The sequence below is a fragment of the Pan troglodytes genome, chromosome 6 (assembly GCF_028858775.2).
Source record: "Pan troglodytes isolate AG18354 chromosome 6, NHGRI_mPanTro3-v2.0_pri, whole genome shotgun sequence".
NCBI classification, from domain to species: Eukaryota; Metazoa; Chordata; class Mammalia; order Primates; family Hominidae; genus Pan; species Pan troglodytes.
Window position 1 is genome coordinate 143,751,327 of NC_072404.2, and position 25,138 is coordinate 143,776,464.

The 25,138-nt window shown below is 50.7% G+C and overlaps 2 protein-coding genes and 1 non-coding gene across 11 annotated transcripts in view; 1 reads left to right on the plus strand and 2 right to left on the minus strand.

Moving 5' to 3' along the window:
• The window catches only part of RBM28 (RNA binding motif protein 28), a 64,005-nt gene extending 57,119 nt beyond the window's left edge, over positions 1 to 6,886 (minus strand). For 3 of the 4 annotated variants that reach the window (XM_024358032.3, XM_016958106.4, XM_009454146.5), the window contains exons 1-6: positions 6,561 to 6,882; positions 2,538 to 2,696; positions 2,133 to 2,227; positions 1,632 to 1,707; positions 1,156 to 1,248; positions 34 to 105 (exon numbers count right to left, since the gene is read on the minus strand). In XM_024358032.3, coding sequence (XP_024213800.1) covers positions 34 to 105; positions 1,156 to 1,248; positions 1,632 to 1,707; positions 2,133 to 2,227; positions 2,538 to 2,696; positions 6,561 to 6,678 — 613 coding nt within the window. In that variant the 5' untranslated portion in view covers positions 6,679 to 6,882. Of the gene's footprint in view, positions 1 to 33; positions 106 to 1,155; positions 1,249 to 1,631; positions 1,708 to 2,132; positions 2,228 to 2,537; positions 2,697 to 6,560 lie in introns of all 4 variants that reach the window. The other variant, XM_001152135.6, reaches the window with a different exon arrangement.
• Positions 6,887 to 6,965: 79 nt separating this feature from the next.
• LOC112209886 (U7 small nuclear RNA) lies at positions 6,966 to 7,027 on the plus strand. Its single transcript, XR_002944878.1, has one exon. It is a non-coding gene; the product is annotated as a U7 small nuclear RNA (small nuclear RNA).
• Positions 7,028 to 13,176: 6,149 nt separating this feature from the next.
• PRRT4 (proline rich transmembrane protein 4) lies at positions 13,177 to 24,523 on the minus strand. Of its 6 annotated transcripts, none has more exons than XM_009454151.5 (6): positions 24,401 to 24,523; positions 22,198 to 22,921; positions 22,007 to 22,111; positions 21,538 to 21,657; positions 15,300 to 15,529; positions 13,177 to 14,265 (listed from the first exon to the last, which is right to left on the minus strand). In XM_009454151.5, the coding sequence occupies exons 2-6, from the start codon at positions 22,847 to 22,849 to the stop codon at positions 14,083 to 14,085; spliced, it is 1,290 nt and encodes a 429-aa protein (XP_009452426.3). In that variant the 5' UTR covers positions 22,850 to 22,921; positions 24,401 to 24,523; the 3' UTR covers positions 13,177 to 14,082. The 6 variants fall into 6 exon arrangements, with proteins under 6 accessions (XP_009452426.3, XP_054512230.2, XP_009452425.3 ...); XM_054656255.2 differs by having other exon boundaries at positions 24,145 to 24,514; XM_009454150.5 differs by having other exon boundaries at positions 13,177 to 15,529.
• Between the last annotated feature and the right edge of the window lie 615 nt (positions 24,524 to 25,138).

Genomic DNA, 25,138 nt, shown 5'->3' on the forward strand with positions numbered 1-25,138 from the left:
CGCCCCTACTCACCCAACACTACCACATCTTACCTATAGCAGAAACAGACTGTGTATCTTTATATTTATCCTTTGCCACGGCCCAATCCACAGCCACTGTCCGGCCTGTCAAGCAGAAAAGTGGCATCAGAAAGGCTCTCCTTTTAAAAACCCTACCTCCGTAAATGACCCCTAGTCATCACAGACAATAATGGAACCAGTGGAGACAAAGAAACTGCCAATTCAGGGAATGCTGGTCTTAAAATAAAGCTCCTAGTCACTGCCTACTCCTTTTAACCCTTAACCTTTTTATCAATGAACAGAAATTTTGCCTTTCTACATAGCCACCACACCTGGGATAAGATGGAGTAAAAAAATAAAGAATTAGAACTATGTTTCCAGTTAGACTATCAGGAATCAAAACAGGCATTCTGGAATCATCTGCACCCTACCTGGAAGCTAGGACATCTCTACGGCAATAACTTCTTTTTTTTTTTTTTTTTGAGACAGAGTCTCGCTCTGTCGCCCAGGCTGGAGTGCAGTGGTTACATCTCAGTTCACTGCAACTTCCGCCTCCAGGTTCAAGCGATTCTCCTGCCTCAGCCTCTTGAGTAGCTGGGATTACAAGCATGCACCACCACACCTGGCTAATTTTTGTATTTTCAGTAGAGACAGGGTTTCGCCATGTTGACCAGGCTGGTCTTGAACTCCTGACCTCAGGTGATCCACCTGCCTCCTCGGCCTCCCAAAGTGCTAGGATTACAGGTGTGAGCCACCGCACCTGGCCGGCAATAACTTCTTTAGGCACAGTACTTGATAAGTCAATATGTAAGTCACAGTCAGTTTAATAAATAGCCCACAGATGCTGAACAGTGATATAACCAAGGAGGAACCTAGATACCAACCTGCATCTATCAGCAATTATCTCAGGGACATTTTTCACTAGGGATTTAAAAGGACACTCTCACCAGATAAAAGAAAGAATACTGGCAAGGGTTCTTTCAAGTTTAACCCCAAGATCAAGTTCTAGAGTATTTCACCTAAATAGCTACCGTATTAGCAATGAGACTCTTAATAATGCAAACATCTTTTGAAAATGCAGAAAGTGGGTTACTATACTAATTCACCAAAACACCAGAAATATCTGGGTCAATGATATGGGTATAGAAAGCTTACCTTTTATCTCTTTCATGTTCATGCCTTTGAGAGCTTTACCTGCTTCTAGGAGGTTTTTGAACTGAACAAAACCAAAACCGCGCATCTTCCCATCTGTGTGCAAATGCACAAAGAAAGAAGTGAGAGGCAGCAGGAGGTAGCCAGAATACTAAGAAGTAAATTACTGCAATTCAGGCCCACAAGATGGCCCAAATTCTGCCAGCAGGTCAGCCCCTTCCCCAAAGCAATTGCTTACATCTTCTTACTGAGTATACTCTGACTTGGACTTGGGGAGAGCAAAACACTTTCTCAAACTAACTCGCCTTCTAAAACTAATTCTGATCCAACAGAAAATATCATCAGGGGAATAAAACCATTATTTGGGTTTTCATTAGATGTGAAGCACTGTGCCAAATACTTCATATATATCATATATGTTTGTTCAAGGGTAATATGTTAACTAACGTAATCCACACCAAGTGAAGGTTTATTAGTACCTGGTTTCCTAGGGATATTTACTTCCAGGACAGCTCCAAATTGAGCAAATACTGTCTTCAAGTCATCTTCTGAACACTGAAGCCAAAAGTGAAGAAAGAAAAAGAGAAATACAATCACAGCAAATTAACATAAAACATCAACTACTAAATTCATTAATTATGAAAAACATGAATGTTTACTTTTTTTTATTTTTGATACTAGGACATCAAATGTTTCTAAATAGAAGACATTTTACTTTGTACCTAAGAGGCAAAAACACAGACGTCTGAGAACTTTTTCTACCTTTTCTTTCTCAGTAGTAGTTTCCCCAAAAAGGAAAGCAGCTTCACACTTAGTGCCCTTATTACACAGGCCCACTTTCTGAATTCAACAGGGGTAAGGTTGATTCCCAGAAGGAATTAAGCCCAATTATACCATCTTGGTGAGGAGTTCTACTAATGATCACATCTTGGCTCTAAAAGCCTTCAAAACATGCAATGTTCATTTTCTCTCTCACTTACCTTAAAGCTCAGGTTCCGAATAATTAATCTGGCTTTCTTATCTGCCACTTTGGCTTTTTTAGCCTTCGGCTCCTTCTTTGGGCACTCTGAGTTTTCTAAAAAATAAGAGGTAATGGAATAAGTACTCGAAAATCACCCACTTCTACGCCAGAACATCACAGAAAAAAAGCTACTGGCGACAGATGGCATTTACCACAGGGTTAAGTGTGGCAATAATACCAAGGAATACCAGATTTTTCCAAAGAACTAAAATGAGTATCACAATACACTGGATGATTTTGGATATCAAAAAGAAATGCAAAAAGCTTTAAGTTCTAGAAGCTACCTCCATGCCTCCCTCTTTCATTTTCATAGTGCTCCTCCTCACCCTGGGAGAAAAACTTCCTTCAATTACTAGAAACTCACCATTTTTCCCCTTTTCCTTTGTCTTGTTCCTCAGTTTTTTCTTGGCAACAGTCACGTTGATCTTGCAACCTTCAAAGGTGGTAATCTCCTTGAGGGCCCTCTGAACATCTTCCAGCATTGAAAAAGTGACATAGCCAAAGCCTCGACATGCCTTACTCCCTGGAATAATGGAGTGGGGAGGGAGTGGAGGGGCAGTGTGAAAAGGAGAGAGAATCATAAGCCAAGAGCACTAAATGAGTAAATCCTCAAAGCCTAAGCTAGAGGATATACTGCCAACCCATCTTGCTATCAGTTTGCCAAAAGTCTCAGGAGGGCGAGAAACAAGGGTGGTATCAGTGGTTCCCTCCCCACTTTGCTTAGAAACTGTTAGCCTTCCTCCTCTTTTAATTTAGTGTCTTTGCTGTTAGCTCCTCTTCTTCCCCCTTTCTTGATAATCCCAAGAAAACAGAGAATCCATGACATATGAGGCCCTCAAAGAACTCAACATCAAAAAGAACAAAACATCACCAAAGAAGGCAGGAAAGGTAAGTATATGCTATGGTTTGAATGTGTCCCCCAAATTTCATGTGTTGGAAACTTAATCCCCAATGTAACAGTATTGAAAGGTGGAGTCTTTAAGAGGTGACTGGATCAGAGGACTCTGTCTTCAGGAATGGATTAATCAATTTGTGGATTAATGGGTTAATAGATTAATGGGCTATCATGAGAGTGGAGCTGGGGGCTTTATAAGAAGAGGAAGAGAGACCTGAGCAAGCACATTAGCATGCTCAGCCCCCTCGCCATGACACCCTGCACTGTCTGGGCATTTTGCAGAGTCCCCACCAACAAGAAGGCTCTCACCAGATACAGCCACTAAACTTTGGACTTCTCAGCCTCCAGAACTTAAGAAATAAATTTTTCTTTACAAAGTACCTAGTTTCAAGTATTCTCTTATAAGCAACAGAAAATGAATTAAGACAGTATGGTAGCTTCAAAAATCAGAACACAATAATGCAGTTACTCCTCAAAATAGATCAGCAATAAATGCCTGAGGCCCAGACAAAAGAACCTCAAACAATAAATACTGCTCAGAAAGACTGCAGATGTTATGACCACTATTACCAACGCCTTAGCTGTCGATATCAAATTAAACCTTTCCAAAGCAGCTGTGCATTCTTGTCTCATTTTATCTTTAGAACACCTCAAAATAGGTAAAGCAAATATTATCACCCCTTCTTTCCAAGTAAGTAATTTGAGATGGAAGACAGTAAGTGAATTGGTTAATGTCACACAGGGTGTTAGTAGCTGAATTAACTCCTCCTCACCAGCCCCCATGTTCTTCCATAGGACTCCACAAAGAATAATATTAGGACCAAGGAGATGAAAACTACAAATATCAACTGTAACCCACCTTTGCCCTTTTCGGTTTAACATTTTGTATAGTAAAATTTTAAATAATTTATTGCATCAAAAAGGAAAAGGACAGATCAAGAAGTCTGCCTTTACCTGAAAAGGACACATAGTTCATATGCTCTGCTTCTCTTTCCACTGCATTTGAATCTCCTTCAGGGTATAAGCCCTTTGACACAGGACACTGATCTACATAAACTGGTTAAAGCAACATAACATCAATTTTTCTCTTCTCTTGAACTCCTTATCATAAAAGCTGCCCACTCACCTTTCAGAAAATGAGCACAAGAAAATTCATAGCCCTCCTGATCAGTACAACCAAAAGTAAAGCAGCTGAAATGTAAAGGAGTTTGACACCCAAATGAAAGGACATACAGTAAATACCACACATTTTACATGTCTGCATAAAGCATGCTCACATACATTTAGAGTCCCTGACAACCCTGTGAAATTATTCCCATCTTAAAGAGGTGAAGTGACATGCACTGCTATTGAGGAAGACTTCATTCCACATACCCTCCCTCCCGTTTCACTGAGTGCAGCACTCTTTCCAGTACATCTCAGCTGTCTGGATAGGAAAGTGCATAGTTTTTTAAAAGGAAGTAAGAGATTTTTAAGGATTTAGACCAAGTACACAAGGTTTAAGGTAAGATTGCATGTAGCCTATATTCTGAGGACTCAAAGGAGAACTCCCATTCAATGGCCTATTCTTCCCTGGAATACAACCACCTGGGTACGGAATGCTACTTACACTGGAACCCAGTACATACATATATTCTTTATTTAAAACTTAAAAGTTTTACAAATACTTATCCTTTACCATATATGGATGTACTCCTATACTATTTAATTTTTTAAGAACTCTAGGCCAGGCGTGGTGGCACACGCCTGTAATCCCAGTGCTTTGGGAGGCCAAGGCGGGAGGATCATTTGAAACCAGCCTGGACAACGCAGTGAGACCCTGTCTCTACAAAAAATATTCAAAAATTGGCCAGGCATGGTGAAGCATGTCTGTAGTCATAGCTACTTGGGAGGCTGAAGTAGGAGGATTGCTTGAGCCCAGGAGTTTAAGGTTACATTGAGCTGTGATCGCACCACTGCACTCCAACCTTGGTTGACAGAGCAAGACCCTGTTTCTAAAACACAACAAAACAAACTCTAGTCATGACCCACTCAAGACCCACTAACAGGTAATAATCTGCAGTTTAATAAACATTACTGTACAGCACTTTCGGTCCCTATTTTAAGTATATAAGCTTTTGTCCTATTCTCCAACAGTCTATTCGCAACACACCAGCCAGAGAGAGAATCTTTCAAAACGAATGCCAGATCACACTTACTGCTCTCTGCTTAAAATCAGTGGCTTCCTATCTCTGAGTAAAAGCCAAAGTCCTTGCAATGGTCTATAACATCCTACATGAGGCGGGCGGATCACCTGAGGTCTGGAGTTCCAGACAACCCTGGCCAACATAGAGAAACCCCGTCTCTACTAAAAATACAAAAATTAGCCAGGTGTAGTGCCACTCGCCTGTAATCCCAGCTACTTGGGAGGCTGAGGCAGGAGAATGGGTTGAACCGGGAGGCAGAGGTTGCAGTGAGCGGAGATCGTGGCACTGCACTCCAGCCTGGGCGACAGAGCAAGACGCAGTCTTTAAAAAAAAAAAAATCTTACATGATCTGCTACTCTAGATCTCATCTCCTAATTCTCTTCCCTTTACTCACTTCAATCCAGTCACCCTGTCCTCCTTACTACTCCTCCAATATACCAAAAACACCTCTGTTTCAGTACCTTTGAGCTTGCTGTTTTCTCTTCCTGAATTGTTCTTCCTCCGGAGAGGCATGTGTTCACTCTCTCACCTCAGTCCGTCCTTCTCTGGCCACCCTATCTATATTGCCACTCTTCACCCCCTCTCCCCACTACACACATGCACATAGACTTCCTAACCCCTTTCCCTGGCTTATTTTTCTCCTTAGCATTTGACATCATTTTCACGGTTGGCTTGTTTATTGGCTCTCTTCCCCACTTTGAAGACATAAAATCAAAGATTTTTTTTGGTTTGGTGTTGTGCACTGCTGCATCCCCAGGACCTACAACACTTCCTGGCACACAGTAGGTATTAAGCATTTGCTGAACAAATGAATGAACACGTGGATAGCATCCTGGCTAAGATGTCCAGGTCTGAGGATCAAATCGGGGGTCCACTACTTAACAGCTGTACAAACTTAAAGTTACTAAATTCCCCTAAATCCCGGATTCCTGTCTGTAAAATGACATTAAGACTCTCCATCCGGTAAGATTGCTGAGAAAATTAAATGAGATAACCTGTATCAAACTGATCACTGTACCTGCCAATCAGGTGACTCTCAATACGTCTTACTGATGCTCTAGTTAACTATTTTCATTTTTAGCGCGCATAATCAACAGAAAGCGCTATAGAAACGTAAGGGAATGCTTTGCCCTTCATAAACTGACCCCTATGAACGCATCTAAAGCAGAATCAGTTTGGAAAAGAAACTCAGTTCCCTGTCCCTTCTCTTCGGGGCGGGTAAAGAATGATACGGCTCCCTGAAGTTTGGGAAGGTGCCCTGGATCGCAGGAAACCCCAGCCCTATCCTCGACCGCCCCGCCCCTACCTTTTTCAGTCACCACGAAGCACTGCTTCACCGGCCCCACCTGACTGAACAGTTCCTCCAGCTGCTCACTGCGGGCCGAGGGCGGGAGGCGGCCCACAAATAAGGTCAGGCCGGCCATGAGACCGGGAAACCCAAAGCGCGTGAGGACGCGAGCAAACTAGGCCAGCGCACGCGAGCCGAGAGGCTGGCTTTGGTAGGACAACCAAGCTCACAAGCCGAGAGATTCCGGAAGTGCTCGTTGCTCAAAAGAGACCGGAGGAAAACATGGTCGGGAGGGGGATAAAAGGTTCCGGAATGAAAAAATAATGGCGCCCCGGGGCGTAGCTTCTGGAGCGGGGCTCCGCCCCCTGCCCTAGCATCGCCTTCGCCACTTTTGTGTACACTTGGCATCAATAATTTCTACCCTAGTGTTACAGCTTTTTTAGAATTTGCCTAGCAGGCTTTCTGGTTTTTGCCGGAAGGACTCCAAAAAGTAATTTTTTTTCTTAATATACAAAATAAAAATAAATAATTTCTACCCTGTTTAAAAATCTCACCTCCAGATCCTCCCCAAAGTTAGCAGGACAGGCAGAAGAAGTCGTTTTTGCCCCGGGCGTAACTCAGGATCTGATATACTGTGGGTGTTTGATATTTTCTGAAGCGCCTCCACAAATTCCCAGATTACGTGCATAAAACACAACCGGAACACTAAGACGTAGACATAAATATATCATATACATCATTCGGACGATTCTCATTTTCGGAGAACATCAGCTGTCTGTCACCTCAGCCTCACAAACAAATTGTAGCTACTAAAATACACATAGACACAGATCGTACACAATTATTCTTTCAATAAATATATACTGAGCTCCAACTATGAGCCAAGCATTAGGGATAAAACTGGTGAGCAAAGAAATGACAGGGTCCCTGCCCTCATAGAGATTACAGTCTAATGGTGGAAACAGATTTTTTTTTTTTTTTTTTTTGACAGGGCCTCACTTTATCAACCAGGCCGGAGTGCACTGGCACGATCTCGGCTTACTGCAGCCTCGACCTCCCAGGTTCAAGCAGTCCTCCTGCCTCAGCCTCCTGAGTAGCTGGAACTACAGGTGCACCACCACACCCGGCTAATTTTTGTATTTTTTGTAGAGACAGGGTTTCACCATGTTGCCCAGGCTGGTCTCAAACTCCTGAGCTCAATTAGCCCCCCTTAGCCTCCTAAAGTGCTAGGATTATAGGTGTGAACCACCACACCTGGCTGGGAAGACTATTAGTCCAAAAATTCTTACAAATAAATCACAGCACACACACTGCAGGACCACATCAAACACACTCAAAGCAAACATAACATCCAACTTATACACAGAGACCTAGAACCCAGGTCCTCCTAGAAACAGAAGATCTTTGTCTCAAGTCAGCTCATCAGACAGACCCAAAGCTGAGAGCTCTTAATTGGCTAGGAGATCTGGGTGCTCCTGGTTCTGGAACACAGAGAGTGTTTGCCATGCCACTGGGCTCAGGACCTGAATAGGTGCAAGAGAGCTACACCTTGCAGAACAACTAGCTCAAAAAAAAGTACCCAAGGCCATTTTTTAAATAATTTTTTTTTTTTTAGCAGACTCTTGCTCTGTCACCCAACTTGGGGTGCAGTGGCACCATCATGGCTCACTGCAGCCTTGATCTCCTGGGCTCAAGCAATACTGCCACCTCAGCCTCCTGAGAAGCTAGGACCACAAGTGTGTACCACTATGCCTGGCCAATTTATTTATTTTTTTGTACAGACAGTTCTCCCTGTGTTGCCCAGGCTAGTCTTGAACTCCTGGGATAAACCAATCCTCCCACTGCGGCCTCCCAAAGTGTTGGGATTATAGGCGTGAGCCACTGAGCCCAGCCAAATCATTACTTTTAAATGATAGTAACATGGCAGATAGAAAACTCAAAAACTGTACAGTTTTAGTACCTTTTATAAGGCACTATGGTGAAAATTAAGTTTCATGATCTCCTCAAGCCCCATTCACTTTCAATACATTTTGGATGGCTAGACGACTGGTTGATAGTGATGGGAGTGGAGATTAGGGGGACACTAAACATCACATTTATGGAGCTCTAGTTCGAAGTAAGTAATCTATGCTTAAAATAAAACTTCACGATTATTTTTTAAAAATACAACTCACGGCCAGGAGCGGTGGCTCACGCCTGTAATCCCAGCACTTTGGGAGGCCGAGGTGGGTGAATCACCAGATCAAGGGTTCGAGACCAGCCTGGCCAACATGGTGAAACCCCATCTCTACTAAAAATACAAAAAGTAGCCGGGCATGGTGGCACATGCCTGTAATCCCAGCTACTCGGGAGGCTGAGGCAGGAGAATCGCTTGAACTCAGGAGGCAGAGGTTGCAGTGAGCAGAGATTGCACCACTGCACTCCAGCCTGGGCAACAAAGGAAGACTCCATCTCAAAAAAATATATAACTCACTTTGGGAGATCAAGATGGGTAGATCACTGGCGCTCAGGAGTTCGAGACTTCTGAAAATAAAATACAAGTTTATTTTTCTTTTTTTCTGAGCAGAGTCTCGCTCTGTCACCCAGGCTGGAATGCAGTGGTGCGATCTCGGTTCACTGCAACCTACACCTCCTAGGTTCAAGAAATTCTCCTGCCTCAGCCTCCTGAGTAGCTGAGATTACAGGCACCCACGACCATGCCTGGCTAATTTTTGTATTTTCAGTAAAGACAGAGTTTCACCAACTTGGCCAGGCTGGTCTTGAACTCCTGACCTCAGGTGATCAGCCGTCATCGGCCTCCCAAAGTGCTGGGATAACAGGCATGAGCCACCATACCCAGCCTAAACTTTATTTTTCAACATTAGCTCCATCAAGTTCAAAACACATTTGTAAGCAATGATACCAGCCACTTAGTCCATCTCTAAAGAACTTAAAGTCTTTGGAATTTAAGCATGTCAATGCAGTCTCTCTCTCTCTCTCTCTCTTTCTCTCTCTCTCTCTCTCTCTCTCTATATATATATATAATTGAAGAAAAATGTGAGCCCCTTAAAGATTTTTTAAGATTAGGAAACAAAACTAAGTCAGAAGGAGCCAAAATAGGACCTTAAGGTGGATGCCTAATGGTTTCCCATTAACACTCTTGAAAAATTGCCCTTGTTTGATGAGAGGAGTGAGCAAGAGCACTGTGATGGAGAAGGGCCCTCTCTGTTGAAGGTTTCCCCTAGGTATTTTTCTGCTAAAGGTTTGGCTAACTTTCTCAGAACCCTCTCACAATAAGCAGATGTTATCATTCTTTGGCCCTCCAGAAAGTCAGACAAAAAAAAAAAAAATGCCTTGTAGGCCCGGTGTGGTGGCTCATGCCTGTAATCCCAGCACTTTGGGAGGCCAAGGCGGGCAGATCACCTGAGGTTGGGAGTTCGAGACCAGCCTCAGAAACATGATGAAACTCCGTCTCTACCGAAAGTACAAAATATTAGCTGGGTGTGGTGGCATGCGCCTGTGGTCTCAGCTACTCTGAGGCTGAGGTGGGAGGATCGCTTGACCTGGGGAGGCGGAGGTTGCAGTGAGCTATCGCGCCACTGCACTGCAGCCTGGGTGACAGAGTGAGACCCCATCTCAAAACAATAACAATAAAAATTTAAAAATATTACTCAGGAAAGGAAGCTTTGAAATACAAAACAGATTTTTAAGGCTACTATGTTAATCCTATCCAGGATAAAGAGAAACAAACAGACAAAGGCAATGGGATGGATCATGTAACAAAGTTGGTTTGGGACTCCACATTCTCCTCTTCCTTCTCCTTCCCTCCTGCCCACTCCTATCACCTTAGGAATTAAAATTCCACCCCCAAAGATTAAATTGTGAGCTTCAGAACCCCAGCTAAGGGGAAGCCTTCCTAGTCCTGGCTGTAGTCTGTACAAGGAAAACAATCCTGAGAAGATTGTTCCAATATTCCTTTGTGATACCCTCCACAAATGCTAAGTTTTAAATAGCTCTGATCCAAATCTTCCTTAATTTAGGACAAATCTAACTGTGTCTCTATGCCCATCAGGGGGCAGCAGCCACCCACAGTGCAGGGTTCTGTGCCCTTCTGGGAGGACAACAGTGCAGCTGACCCTTTCTACCCTCCCCACGGTTCAGACCTGGTTCCCCGATCTGTCTCTCAGCCCAATCCCCTCCAATCCATTTCTATCAGGGCAGGCAATGGTTCTTTCCTCAGGAATATTTGCTCATCCATCTACCCAAGACACATGCAGCAATCTTTATTAAATAGCAGGCGCTGTGCTACCCTGCATCACACCAGCAATGTGGCTTCCAGGGGAAATAAACTGCTGGCCTCCTCCTCATCCATCACTGTGCAGGAGCCAGGAAAGGAAGTAAGAGAGGCCTGGGCTGTTCTCAGCCAGCCTCTTCCAGATCCCATCCCTCTAGCTCCACTCCCCCTGGCAAGCTAAACCTTCTCATAATACAGAATAGTTCTTGGCCTTAGCACTTGTCACAACTATAATTAATTACTTGTGCTATTGTGATTATTTATGTCATTAGTTGTTTAACATCTGCCTTCCCCCAACAGGCTTTCAATTTCATAAATTCATGGCTGGTGTCTACCTCGTTCACCTGTCTATTCCCAGCACCTAGTACGTCATAGGCATTCAGTAAATATTCTTTAAGAGATTGAATGAATGAATAAATGAATGAATGTGAGTTTGTCTTTCAGTCCCCACAATACCAAGACTTGGAACTGAAGGGTGTAGGCATTAGGATCTACCTGGATTCTTCCTGGGAAACCCACTCTGGGTAAGGGATGAGGCATGAGACAAAAGGAAAGTGTCCTCTAAACAAAATCTTGGCCTCTTTATGAAGTAAAAGGGCTGAGGTTATCCTTGCTGAGGAAAATCAAAGAAGTGTTGGAGCTGGTGAACACCGAGCTGTATTCCCTCAACTCCCTCCTGCCTCCCCCCAACTCCATTTAGAGCTGCCACACAGAAAAGGAGTGTATGTGCAGAAGTGTGTGTGTGTGTGTGTGTGTGTGTGTGTGTGAGAGAGAGAGAGAGAGAGACCAATAGACAGGCCAACAGAGAGACTGGCTGGGGTATTCAGGGCTTGGACTGCTCTTTTGGGAAGTGTGTGCATGAACCCAAGGACCCTTGCTGGGGAGAGTGAGTGAGAGAGACAGGAGCTGGCAAGGACCAGTGTGAGGAAGAGATGGCATCGAGGAGCTGAGTGTGAGCAGAGGCAGATGAGAGGCAGATAGAAGAGTGAGTGGGAAAGAAAGGGAGCAGTTTCTCGGAGCAGCAACACTCCTTGCATGACACAAAGCAACTCTGATGCTGGGCCCACTGCAGCCACTACGACACCAGTGAGAAATGCCTGTAATTAGGAGGTTGGCAGTTCTCTGGGCCTCAGCCCAGAGTGAGGATGCAGCAAGAATTTCTGAGCCAGGTGATGGAGGAGACGCAATCAAAACCATTCTAGTCCCATCCCTCCACCGCACCGGCACCACCTCCCTCCCATTTCTCTTCCCCACTATGATTCTCTCTCTCCTCCAAACACAACTGATTCTCCTCCTCCATCTGAGGTCCCAGGCCCTGGACGCTCCTCTCAGCCAAGACAGATGTTCATCTGCAAGGAGAGTAGTGCTTGAATTCTTCCACTCCTGCATTGGACCTGGTCTGGCCGAGGGCTCTACCCTCTCCTGGCTTCCCTGCCTGCTTCCCTCTTGGCTCCCAAGCCTCCCTTCCAGTCCCCAGGAGCTGATGGGCAAAGTTGGAAGAAAAAAATCACGAGGTTCCTGTGCTTCCACTTTGAGCCTAGTGTGTATGCTCCTGCAGGTCTCCCTGTGATATGCAGGACAGCTGCCAAAACACTGTCAGATTTTTGTTTTCAAACCTAATCCACAACCCTGTTTTTGTGCTACTCGGAACCACTGCATTTTAGCCAAATGACAAACACACACCACAGAGCGCAGAGCCAAATGCTCCAGGCAAGGGAGGGATTACAGAGTGCCTGGTGGTTGGATGTGTTTGTGAGTCTCTCACTGTGAATTTTGCTACAGGAGCTGGCTGGGCTGGACAGGCTTTCTCCAGGGAGGATCTGCACCTATTAGAGATGAGAGTTCTTCAGGAGAAGGGGGAGGGGGTTGAAGAGCCCCTGTTGGTGGGTGAAAAGGTAGAAAGGTAGTTTCCTCTTTGTGGATCCCAAACTGTGGGAACATGGCAGGGAGGCTGCTGAGGATCCCAGCTCAAGGTGACCAGGACCTTTTACATGCATCTCAATATTTCCATGAAGGACTTGACTCCTAACTAGTCCCCAGCCAATTGTCTACCAGGACCTGAAGCCAACTCCTAAGAATGCAGGCATTTCCACCAATGACAGTAGAGTTTCTGCCTCACCTCCCAGGGCGATGTCCCATCTCTGTGAAAAGCCACTTCCCAACGATTCAGAAGAGTCTTCAAGGGGCTGCTCCCAGTAACCCCACTCATCCCAGAAACAGGACAAGACTCGTTGGTCTTGTATGAAGGTCCCTGGGGTCTGGAATGGACCCACCCCACCCAAGAGCTGCTTCTCTTCCACTAGTGATGGAATCACTGGTGCTGTTGCTCAATTGAGTTTTCCCAAAAAAGTCAGACCTTGCTCCTCTGAAAATATTTTATTGATAAATTAAGAGCATTCCCCTCCCACCCAACTGCTATAAAGTCTCCTAGATGGGTCATGGACCCCTGTGGGTGTCACATGGAGGAAAGGGAGTCCCATTCACACAGGGGTGGGATTCCTAGGCATGGCAGAGGTGGGTAGGGGGCCTGAGGCAGGTCCCAGGGTCCTCTGAGGACAGCCCCTCTCACTCAGCACCAGAGTGGGGAGTGGTGGTCAGGAGTGGAGCACCTTGGAGCTTTATTGCTGGTGAATGCCAAGGAAAATGGGACCCCTGCCAACCTAGATTTGCAGCTGAGGGCATCAGCACCCAGGGCTCCAGAGAAGGTGGCACTGATTCCCAATCGATAGAGCCTGGCTGCTGACCCACCCACCCAGGGACCCCTGGATGGGGAAGGAATCTGGAGAGGTATCTGAGCCAGGGAGGATTGGGGAAGGATTACAGTGTGCAGGTCTCGGGCAGGGCAGGCGCCAGAAAGGGGCATATCGCAGGGTAGCAAGGTGGCCACCTCTTCACAGGTCTATGGTGTCGCTGCCAACGCTCAGCTCGTCGATCTGTCGGCAGGCGTCCAGGAACTGCTCCTGCAGCAAGGCCTCCTCGGCCTGCAGCTCAGAAGCAGGCTCTGGGGAGTCGCGAGAGGGTGGGGACAGGGCCTGGTAGGATCCTGAGGCCGGGAGGCTGGGGCTGCTTCCTGAGGGCCGCGGGGGACTGAGGACGCAGACCAGAGGGCAGCGCGGGGGCCTGTCGGGGCTGGAACACAGCAGCATGGACGAGCTGTCCCGCGAGAGTCCGCAGAACGAGCCAGATGAGACGCTGCTGCCTGCGGGCCAAGCCCCAGGGGAGGGGAGCTCCGGGGGCGCAGGGGGGCCAGAGGCCTCCCCTGATCTCTCACTGGACCTGCCCCCGGTCCCCAGCGAGGCGGTGCGGTAGAGTCCGAGCCCAGGCAGAGCGTCCTCGAAGGCAGGGCCCTGGAAGAAGCCAGGCGCAAGCAGGGCCTCGCTGCAGAGGGCCTCCTCGATGCTGCGTCGCAGGTTGATTGGGGAGGGCGGGCGGAAGTCCACGGTGTAATCGCTGCAGGGAGAGGAAGCCGGGGACGGGGCCGGGTTGGCCGCCGCGCCTTCGAAGCCCCGGCAACCTCCGCCCTGGAGTAGGAGGTCTGGGCCTGGCCCTGCCAGCGCGCACAGCTGCAGCAGCTCCGCGTCCCCGCGAGCGATGGCGCTCCCCAGGGGCTCCTTGTCTGGGGGCCCAGTGACCCAGCCTCCCGGCAGCAGCGGAGCCGCGTGGCCCGGGGACAAGCGGAAGAGCTTGGCCCAGCAGCGCGGCGGCACGCGAGGACTGCAGAGCGCCGGGTAGAGGCCCAGCAGCGCCAACGGGAGCGCGACGCCCACCTCGCCCAGGCGCAGGCCTAGCTGGAAGGCCCACCAGGGCCAGGGCCCTTCCAGGCCGGATTGGCCGCCGTAGCCCAGGGCGTGCAGCACCTCATAGCCCTGCAGGGCTCCGCTCAGCAGCCCGAAGGTGCCCGCCACCGGGGCCGTGCGCGCCGCGCGCCGCCAGGACTCCCGAGGGGCGAAGGGGCTGCGCCCCTGCGGCAGGGGTGTGGCGCCCTTGAAGCCCGACCCCCCCAGGGGCGCCCCGGCCCGCCGCCGCCGCCCGCCCCAGCAGGAGAGCGCCAGCAGCAGCCCCGAAAGGAAAGCGGCGAGAAAGGCGTGCAGCCCGCGCGAGGCGAGCCGCAGGGGCCGCAGCGGGCGATGCGCGGCGCTCCCGAGGGCGGCGGCGGCCGCCAGCCCCAGCCCCAGGAGCAGCAGCGCAGCCAGGCCGGCGGGGCACCGCGGCGGGCGCGGCCGGGCCAGCAGCAGGCAGGCCAGCCCCAGGCCGGCAGCCAGGCAGGGCAGCGGAAGGTCCTGCAGCAGCAGCCAGGCGAGCGCGGGCAGTCGATCCCTGTGCCCATAGGCGTCGTAGAAGAGCGGGAAGGCCCGCGTGGTCCCGGCCGACAGCAGCAGCAGGTCCAGCAGCGCCAGGCAGGGGGCGCCGGGCGGGCAGCGCCAGGGCAAGAGGGCCAGAGCCAGCAGCGCCAGCAAGGCAACCAGGCCGAAGAGCGCGCCTACCCCGTACACGTGGGCCTCCCAGGCCAGCCCCCAGCGAGCCCTGGCCTCTGCCCAGTCGGCCTCCAGGGTCAGGAAAAAGAGGGGCCTCGGCGCCTCGGGAGGCTGCCCCTCGCGTTCAGGCAATTCTCCCACGCTGCAGGACCCTGGCCCACACTCTGGCTGCCCCGAAGGGTTCCCGAGGCTGGCGGGAGGAGAGAGGTCATCTGGGCCAGAGATGGGGACTGTGGGGTCTGTGGGCAAAGAACGTTTGGCTTGAGGCAATGATGCAGCCCTCCCCTTACCCACCCCACAAGCAGTAGCCTGAATGCCAGTCAGAGTCCCCTACCGTATCCAGGACACACTTGTCTTACATATGAGACTCACCCCACCTCTTGGCCTCTCACCTTTCCCTCCCCCGCGCCCCTATTCAATGTCTTCGCTGGAGTTTCAGCTGTCATCCTTCCCCTCTTCCTTCTCCTACTTCTCCCGCTCTGCCTCGGCCCCCCAGCTCCCTGCTTGGCTCGTTTGTGATTCTACTAAAGAGTTTTTCTTTGAAGTCACAGAACTTTACAACTGGAAGGAGCCTTAGACACCCCCTCCAGTTCAATCCCCCCACCAGAAAGGAAGCTTTATGAGAACGGGGATTTTTGTTTCTTTGCTCACATCTGAATCTCCATACTTAAATTAGTTTCTGTCACACAGTTGGAATTTAGCAGATATTCATTGACTAAATGAATCCCTGTACTGCCGGATGCAGATACTGAAGCTCTTCTGAGAGGCAAAGTGACCTGCCCAAGGTCACAAATGGGCAGAGCTGCACCTAGAACCCAGGTCTGAACATCAGTCTGAGCCCCTTTCTGTGATTCCAAAGCCTCTTTCTAACATTAGTGTGCTTATCTCTTGTTCTGCACCTCTGACTCCCAACCCCCAACTTAGTGCTAGGAGGAGCTTCCCTGCCCTTTTTCAACTACTCCCCCACCTTATCTCCATCTCAAGGAAAAGCCCACACATGTGCATACACACATACACGCACACACACACACACACACACGTACATCAGGGGAGAGGTAAGACAATGCTGTCTCAGCACTCTGAGGAAAACATCATTTCTCCTTATTCATTGGCCTTCCTGCCTGCTACACCCCAACCCTTAGCCTATCCATGGCAGTGACCCCTATCCTGCCTCATCCACAAAGCCATTGGTCTAACTGTCTTAATATAGATGCCTCCATGCTTCTCCCCACACTGTACGGAAGGTGACATTGAGATGGACTCCCCCAGGTCTCAAAAGGTGCCCTTAGGAACTCCCAGGGAGAAACTCTTGGGGACATCATAGTGGGATAAAATGCCATCTAAGTAAGTGAGCCCCTCAGTTGCTCTGGGGTTTGCTATCTTGGGTCCCTAGCCCCATCCTGTGCTCCAATACCTTCCCATATCCCTTGGAAAAAGGGAAGTCAACTAAGAGAGGGTGAGGAGTAAGATCCTTAATTCTACTCTTCTGGAGCAAGAGAAGAGTTGGGTAGAGTTAGACTCAAGGATTCTCCCCAGGGCCAGGCAGCAAGGGAAGATGCTGGAAGCTGAACCTCTATCTGCCCTCACCTACAGATTCAGCAGGACCGCAGCCACAGGCAAGGGTGGAAGAAGAAAGGGTGGCGAAGGATGTGGACAGCCTGGCAGGGATGGATAGGTGGACAAAAGACAGATATGGAATGTGAGAGGAGGGTGCCTGATAATCACCCAACTGCCTGGCCCTGCCCTGGCCATGCCCTAGCTGGACAACACAGGAAGACCCCAGGAGCACCCCCAGCCACAGGCAGGGTCAGCTCATGCAGGGGACACTCAAAACATAACAGTTCTAGGCCTGGCGCGGTGGCTCATGGCTGTAATCCCAGCACTTTGGGAGGCCGTGGCGAGCAGATCACCTGAGGTCAGGAGTTTGAGACCAGCCTGGCCAACACAGCAAAACCCCATCTCTACTAAAAATACAAAAATTAGCCAGGCGTGGTGGCACATGCCTGTAATCCCAGCTACTCTGGAGGCTGAGGCAGGAGAATCGCTTGAACCGGGGAGGCGGAGGTTGCAGTGAGCCGAGATCGCGCCTCTGCACTCCAGCCTGGGTGACAGAGCGAGACTCTGGCTCAAAAAAAAAAAAAAAAAAAAACACACACACACACACACACAACAGTTCTTAAAAATAATAAATGCGTAAAAGATAAACAAAAAACATAAGAGTTCTGAGAACAAGGAAAAGGAAGGAGTGAGGGGGCTGGCAGGTGGCTCTGAGAGAAGGAAAGGGAAGATGGAATTGGACAACTGGGGAGGGCAGAAAGGAAGCAGCCAAAACATTAAATATACACAGCTCACTGCCAACTGCAAGTGGCAGCATGCGCCCTGGTTCCCGTTCCATCACATCCTCAAATCTGAAATGAGTAAGAGTACCTACTGCATAGGACTGTTGTGAGAAAAATGAGACAACGTGTGTAAAACTCTGGAAAACCTGGTGCATAATGATCCTTCAATCAAGATTGTGTCGTTATCATGATCATCAGCTAATGTTCATCACTGATCCATCATCTGTTTGTGTGTGTGTCAGTGTGACTACCTCTGGTCTCAAACAGTTTCCTGATTCAATTAACTAAAGGCTGCGGTCTGTTTTCAAAGCCTTTCACAGTCCTAAACTTGCGTAGAAAGACAACGATTAGTCAAATAGTGAACATCAACACATTGTCTCACTTTATGAACTCTGTTTAACTAATAACTTTGGGTTTTTTGTTTGTTTGTTTGTTTGCTTTTGAGACAGAGTCTCACTTCATCACCCAGGCTGGAGTACAGTGGCATGATCTCAGCTCACTGCAACCTCCACCTCCCAGGTTCAAGTGATTCTCCTGCCTCAGCCTCCCAAGTAGCTGGGATTACAGGTGCGTGCCACCATGCCCGACTAATTTTTATATTTTTAGTAGAGATGGAATTTCACCATATTGGCCAGGCTGGTCTCGAACTCCTGACCTTGTGATCCACCTGCCTTGGCCTCCCAAACTGCTGGGATTACAGGCGTGAGCCACCGCGCCCGGCCAAATAATACTTTTCTGATGGCCTACCCACCCCTTAACACTAATAAAGACACCAGCCATCAATTAAACGAGAAACTACTTAGCTGGGAATGGAGAGCTTGCTGATCAGGTGGCATAGGTCTGGCAATGGCAGGATCAAATGCACACACCACCTCACCCCTCATTCTTTGGTCCCTTCAGATGCCCTTGCCCAACCCACTTCCTCTGCAAAGTGATTGGGTTTGCTTCATCTCTCTTTGGCCTCTGTGGCCTCTGCAGAGGGGCAGGAAGACATGACCTAGGAGCCCACAGTCTGCCCCCAGCCTGTCACCCCCTTACCACACCCTCTTTATTCACTGTACAGGTAAGTGCAGCTGTCAGAGGTTGGCTCCAATTCACCCTCTTCCATCTTTACTTCTCACCCATGGGCCACAGGAAACCTTATCTCTCATCTCTATACCTAAGCTCTATGGCAACTACAGCAAATTTCAACATTCATAAGAATCCAGGCTGGGCTGGTGGCTCTCGCCTGTAATCCCAGCACTTTGGGAGGCCGAGGTGGGCAGATCACAAGGTCAGGAGTTCCAGACCAGCCTGGCCAACATGGTGAAACCCCGTGTCTACTAAAAATACAAAAATTAGCCGGGCATGGTGGCAGACACCTGTAGTCCCAGATACTCAGGAGGCTGAGGCAGGAGAATCGCTTGAACCCGGAGGATGCAGTGAGCTGAGATCACACCACTGCACTCCAGCCTGGGCAACAGAGCAAGACTCTATCTCAAAAAAATAAATAAATAAAAAATAAAATAAAATAAATCCAGAAAAGGAATAAAAACCAGATAATAGGCAAAGTACAGGGATGGCTCAAGTGTCATAAAAGGAGTTCTGAATTAGAAACACTGATCCCATGCTCTGCATGCCCCACACTGGTCCAGGTGTGAATGGGGACAGGTGGGAAAAAAACCTGGCTTCTGCCTTTGTAGGGTTCTCTTGACCTCATCACTCATCTCCACATTGGAGGCTTCTCCAGAAAGAGCCTTCAGTTTTCCCCAGAAGAGTCCAGAAGATAGTCATCTCTGTTCCTCCCTTCCCAGGATCTCTCTCCTGAGCAAGCCTCCTTTACTGGGAGGTCCCTTTCTGGCCCTGTGGGCCCTCTTGACCTCAGTGGCCAGGAGGAGAGGAGATATCAATGTGAATAACTGGTGAGGCAGGCGCTGGCTGGGGAGGGGTTGTGGGAGGGAACAGTTTGATTCATGGAAAAGTCAGGCCTGATTATCCACCAGCTGCCCAGATCAAAGGGCTAGGAATCCTGTCTCCACTCTGGATGCTGGAAGCTATAGCCCATTCAGTGGCCTGGCCCCATCCCTCTCCACACCCCCACCTCCAGGTTCATGGAGGGTGGTTACACTTCGTAGGGGTGACACTCAAAATATTTAGCAACTGAGTTGGCACAGGTGCCAGCCAATCAGAACTGACACCAGCCAGAGTGGTCAGGGAGTGGAGGGGAACCCTCTGTGGACTAAGCGAGGTGGGCACTGATTAACTGGTATGAAAGCTGCACACTGATTAACTTGATAACTGTTCTGGTATGTATGGACTGAATACAGGCTCTGTCTGAGGTGAAGGGGACCTAATGCAAGGAGGGCCTAGGAGTCAAAGGTTAGTTGCACTTAGGTTAGAAAGATTCTAGAGGCAACAAAGAGAGACTCCCTTTGTATGGTAACTGCTTGATACAAATACACACACACACACACACACACACACACACACACACACACACACACACTCTCTCTCTCTGCTGGCAAGAGCAAGGCCCATTGGCGTTCTCTCCAGGAGGCCTATAGCTCTCCTGGGTTTATTTAGAGGTGCAGTATCAGGGGCTGGGTTCCTGCAGCTACCAGGGAGGAGGGGGAATGAGGTGGGGCCGCCAGCCTGCCCGGCTGCACTGCCTCTGATACTGTCCAGACTCATTAAACCTGCCTGGCCAGCGCTATCACCAAGGCCGACAGACTGCCAGCCAGCATCCTTCCCCTGAGGCACAGAACCTGCCCCCTACCCCCAATCACATCCTGCCCCTGCTGCACGCTGGGCTGGACAGGGGCATAGCAGGCCCCTCACCCACCATCCAAGGGAGTGCAGTGACTGTGGCTGGAGTGAGCCAGAAAACCAGGTCATGGGTTAAGTCTGGAGCTGGAAGAAGCTGGGGAGACCAGTGGTTTCCACTGCTGAGCCTAGTGTGGGGTGACTGAGAAGTTTCACAGCCACAGTAAACCTTTTGCAGAGCAAAGCTGGGCCTGAAAGCCCCTCAGTCCCTCTCCATGACTCCCTGCCTCATCCACCAGAACCTCTCCTCCAGCTCCTGTGCCCTCTGCTGTGTGGTTTGTGTTGTCCCACCACTGCCTGGGGCCAAGGCTGAGGTTTCTGAGAGGTAGGGTCTGGAAGTGGATTTGGGATGCAGTGGGGGACAGAAGCAAGGTTAATAGCTACTATTTAATGAGCCTCTACTTTGTGCCCAGCATCATGCTAAGAGCTTTGCAATAACTAGCAAGTACTATTATTAAACCCTGGGTCTATGAGAAAATTTAGGTTCAGAGAGGTTAAATAACGTGCCTAAAGTCACTAGCTAGTGAGTAAATAAATTGTGATTCAAAGCCAGGTCTCAAGATTCCCGAGCCTGTGGTCTTTCCTCGTACCACCAGCTTGTCCGTGTGCATGTTCTGAAAGGCTTTCTTGAACGAAGGTGGCATCTGCCTGCTCAAGGTCTCCTCCTCAGTGTCTTCCCAATGAGAAACCCAGCTCTTCCCATATGTGACAGCATGTCATGTCAGATCAGATGGCAAAGGAAAGAGCCCCAAGGTTGGTGGGGAGTCAGGTCAGGCAGACTGGAGTGGAGGGTGGGGTTAGTGCCAGGGCTGTGGAAATCATGAAGAAGTTCCTGTGTCCGTTTGTCCCTGATACATCTGTCTACATCCTGCTCTGCCTCTCATTGCAAAACTCTCAGGGGACCATTACTTAACTCTGTGTGGGACTTTCTCCAGCAATACTTTCTCTCAGACCATTCATCTATATCTCCACGGTGATGATGAAGAGAATGATGATTATGATTATGATGACAATGAAATAAAAGGGTCCCAGAACACTGATGAGTGACTAGCATGTAGTAAGTGCTCAATAAATAATTGCCAAGTTCAAATGAATTGGATACTTACCTAATGGTGTTGTTGCAATCGAGGCAAAACTTAGGGAAGCAGCTGGGTCCAGAGGACTTGGGCTGGAGAGCTTCCTCTCCAGGGAGTATGGGGGCAGGGACAGAGTGGTACCAAGGAACCCTGCAAAGGGAGCACATGGGGCTCAAGTGCCACCCCACCAACCAGCCTTGCCTCTGGGAGTTTGGAGAAAATTATGTCCTTCCCCAGAGTTTGTCCTAAGGAAGTCACTGTCCCAGGAATTGTAGCCACATGCTAAGCTCATGTACACCATGAGCTAAGCTACAAAGAGCAAACCAGATTCAGTATGGCAAAGAGAATACTCCTTCCGTGGAAGTAGTAGCCCATATCCTAGGGCCTGGAAGAAGCAATGCAAGAAAGTAAAAAAAGAAAGGTACTTGTTAGGCTCCTAGCACAGCACTTGGCACGTAGAGGTGTTCCACAATAGTTTATTGCAATGAAATAAACTCACCCAGAGAACCTGAAACTCCAGAGGCAGAGCTTGTGGATGTAGTTTCACCTGGGGGGCTCAGGCCGGAGAAGTTCCGGAGTGGGGACAGAGTAGTGCCAAAGAATCCTGCAAAAGAAGCCCAGGCTGAAGCTGCCTCCTACCTGCCAGGGGTGCCCAGCAGGGGCTTTCCTTGGGATGGGGTGGTTACTCACCAAAGGGTCCCAGGCGCCCAGCAATCTCTGCCAGGCTGGCCCGCAGGCTGGGCAGCAGGGGCAGCGTTCGATGCCCAAGCGTGGGGGCTGCACCTGCTCTCAGTGCCATGTCAAACTTCAGCTCCAGCTCGCTCTGGTGGGGCCTGGGAGCACTGGATGGAAGTGCTGTCACCATCAGAGCAGTGTCCCAGGTCACAGTGCTCCTCCTGGGCTGATAGGGGTCAGTGGGCCCATCGCTGGGCCCAGAGCGCCGGGATGTGGACTCCGGAAGCAGGGAGGAGGCCCGGGGCTTTGAGCCACCTTCGGTGGAGCCCCACTCAGTGAGAGAGTTCTCTGAGGAGCCCACCAGCAATTCCCAAAGGGGGTCAGTCCTCAGCCCACTGGCCACCTCTTCCCCTGGCTCCTGGCCTGGCCCAAGAGAGAGTGGCTGGGTCTCTGTGACTGGGCTCCCCCAGACAGCAGCAGGTCCCCGAAGATGGAATTTGAAGTTAAGTCCCAGGTTGAGAGACAGCATAGAGGCCTCACTTTGAGGTGCGGGGGTCAAAGTGGTGACAGGGGCACCTGGGATGGAGGAGGTGGGCTGGAGGCCCACAGTAGCAGCAAACAGGACGCAGCAGAACAGTCCCAGCCCTAGACAGCCATGCCTGGCCATGGCCCCACCTGGCTTCGGGTGGCCTTGGTGGGCAGGGACTCAGTTATTCAGCACCTTTTGAGGAGGAAGGTCCTGGAGAGAGGAGAGGCCCTGTGAGCCCTGGCTGTGGCCACCCTCTTCCCTTTCCCAGGATCGGATGTCCCAGAGAGAGGCTTCTGATCTCAGAGAAGCAGGTAGTGTGGGCAGGATGCAAAGTGTCCTGTCCATGGCTCTGGCTCTTCTTGCCGGGCCCTTCCTGTACCTTCAGGCCCCAGCACAAATCCCTGCCTGGGGGTTCCTCCTTCCCCCTCTGCTCATGCAGAAACTGGGGTCTGACTGCAACCAGGGGCCCTCATCCTTAACTAGTAGCAAAAGGGATGGACTTGGGCTTCCAGACATGGATTCCTCTCTTCCTTCCCTCTGCTGAGCCTCAAGTATTTACGGAGGCTTACCGTTTGCCAAGCACCCTTCTGGGCATATAACTGTGAACAAGCAAGCCCTTCCGATGTCTTGACCTATTCCAACCCCCACCTCCCGCCCCAGCCAGAAGTGCTGGCGCCCTCACTCTCAGACCCCAGGGGGCACAGGGCCTCGGGAGGGGTAAAGCCAGAGCTGAGTGATCTGGCCCAGTCAGAAGGCCGCCCAGGCTCTGGCCAGAGAAGCAAGGTTCCCAATCTGGCAGAAGCACCTTCCCTCCCGCCCCTCCCGTTTCCTGGGGCTGGGCCTGTTCCCTTCCCTAGGACCCTTGAAGTATTCGGGGGAGGGGCAGCTTGGCGATCTCCGGCTTCCTGGAGGAGAACGCCAGGCAGGCAAGCTGGGCGAACTGCAGGCAGCTGCGGCGGACTCCTACCCCCTCCCCAGAACTCTCTCCTCTGTGCGCACACATCTGGTGGGGGAAGGGAGGGTGAGCCAGGGACACACGTGCACCCGGCACCCTTACATCACACACATAGCCACATCTAGCACCCGTGACACACTCACCCGTCACATACCTCTGCCCCTGCACGCGCGCGCGCACACACACACACACACACACTCCGTCCTGCCGAGCCACTCTCCTCCCTGCACGGGTTCAAACCCAAGCTCTGTGAGCCCCCGGCCTCCCCCCCCCCCTCTCTCTCTCACACACACACACACACACACACACACACGGCATGTACTGTACAGAGATGCACACCCCCTACACACATTCACACACACAGACATGCCACACACCGCCATCCCCCCACACTCGTACACGCCCACCACTCTTCGCAGGCACACATGCACACACGCGCGCGCACACGCACACACACCCCCAGCCCGGACCGGCCGACCTGCTCCCCGGGGTCTCTCCCGCAGGCAGGTCTCCTCGCCGAGTCTCCGAAAAGGGGCGGTCGTGGCGGCCCTGGCGCCCAGCTGGGCAACGCTTCGTGGTGTCTCACCGCTTCTCTCTGTTGTGCCCAGCGCCCCGACTGAAGATCCGGACCTCCAGCCCCCGGCGGCCCCTCGCCTAGTCCAGAGACCGCAGCCTCGCCGCCCCGCTGCCCCTGATCCGCCCCCGGCCCAGCCCGCGGCCCGCAGCGCTCTCACCAGGCGGGCGGCCAGGCCCCGCGCTCCGCACTCCGCGCTCCCTCCCAGCGGCGCCGCCTCCTGGCTCCGAGCCTCGCTCCCCGGCGAAGCCGCCCGCGCCGGGGCTCCGCGGCAGCCGGCTCTGACGGCCCTCCCGCCCGCCCGCCCTCGCTCCCGCGCCCTCTCTCCTCCTCCTCCTCCTCCCACCCAGCCCGCCGCCCGCGGTCCCCCCACACCCGGGCGGGCAGGCAGGCGCTCACAGCAGCGCGGAGCCGCGGCCACCTCGGTGCCGGGCGCCTCCACGCGCGCTCATTCACCCAGCGCTGTCAATCAGCCGCGGCGGGCGCCTCGCTGTGAGCCTGGCGAGAGCAATCACACACTCCCAGGGCGGCCCAGCACACACATCCACACGCGCGCCAGGAAACACACTCGCAGGTCAGAGGGCGCGCGCACACACGCGCACACATGGCAGCCTGCCCCAGGATGGCACCCCGGGCAATAAGAGCCCCACCGTTTGCTAAGTAGAAGTACAATGGACAATTCTACTTCCTTTATCTCATGAGTCCTCACCGCAACCCTGTGTATGTCGCCACTTTGCAGACAATTAAATGAAGACATAGAAAATTACCGAATTTGCCCAAGATTGCACAGCTTGGTAGAAACTCGAACCGTCTCCCTGCCGGCCCTCTCCACCACCTGGTGGTTTTCAACAGTTGCACTGCTACACAGCAGTGCCTCCAACACTTCACCGGTGAACTG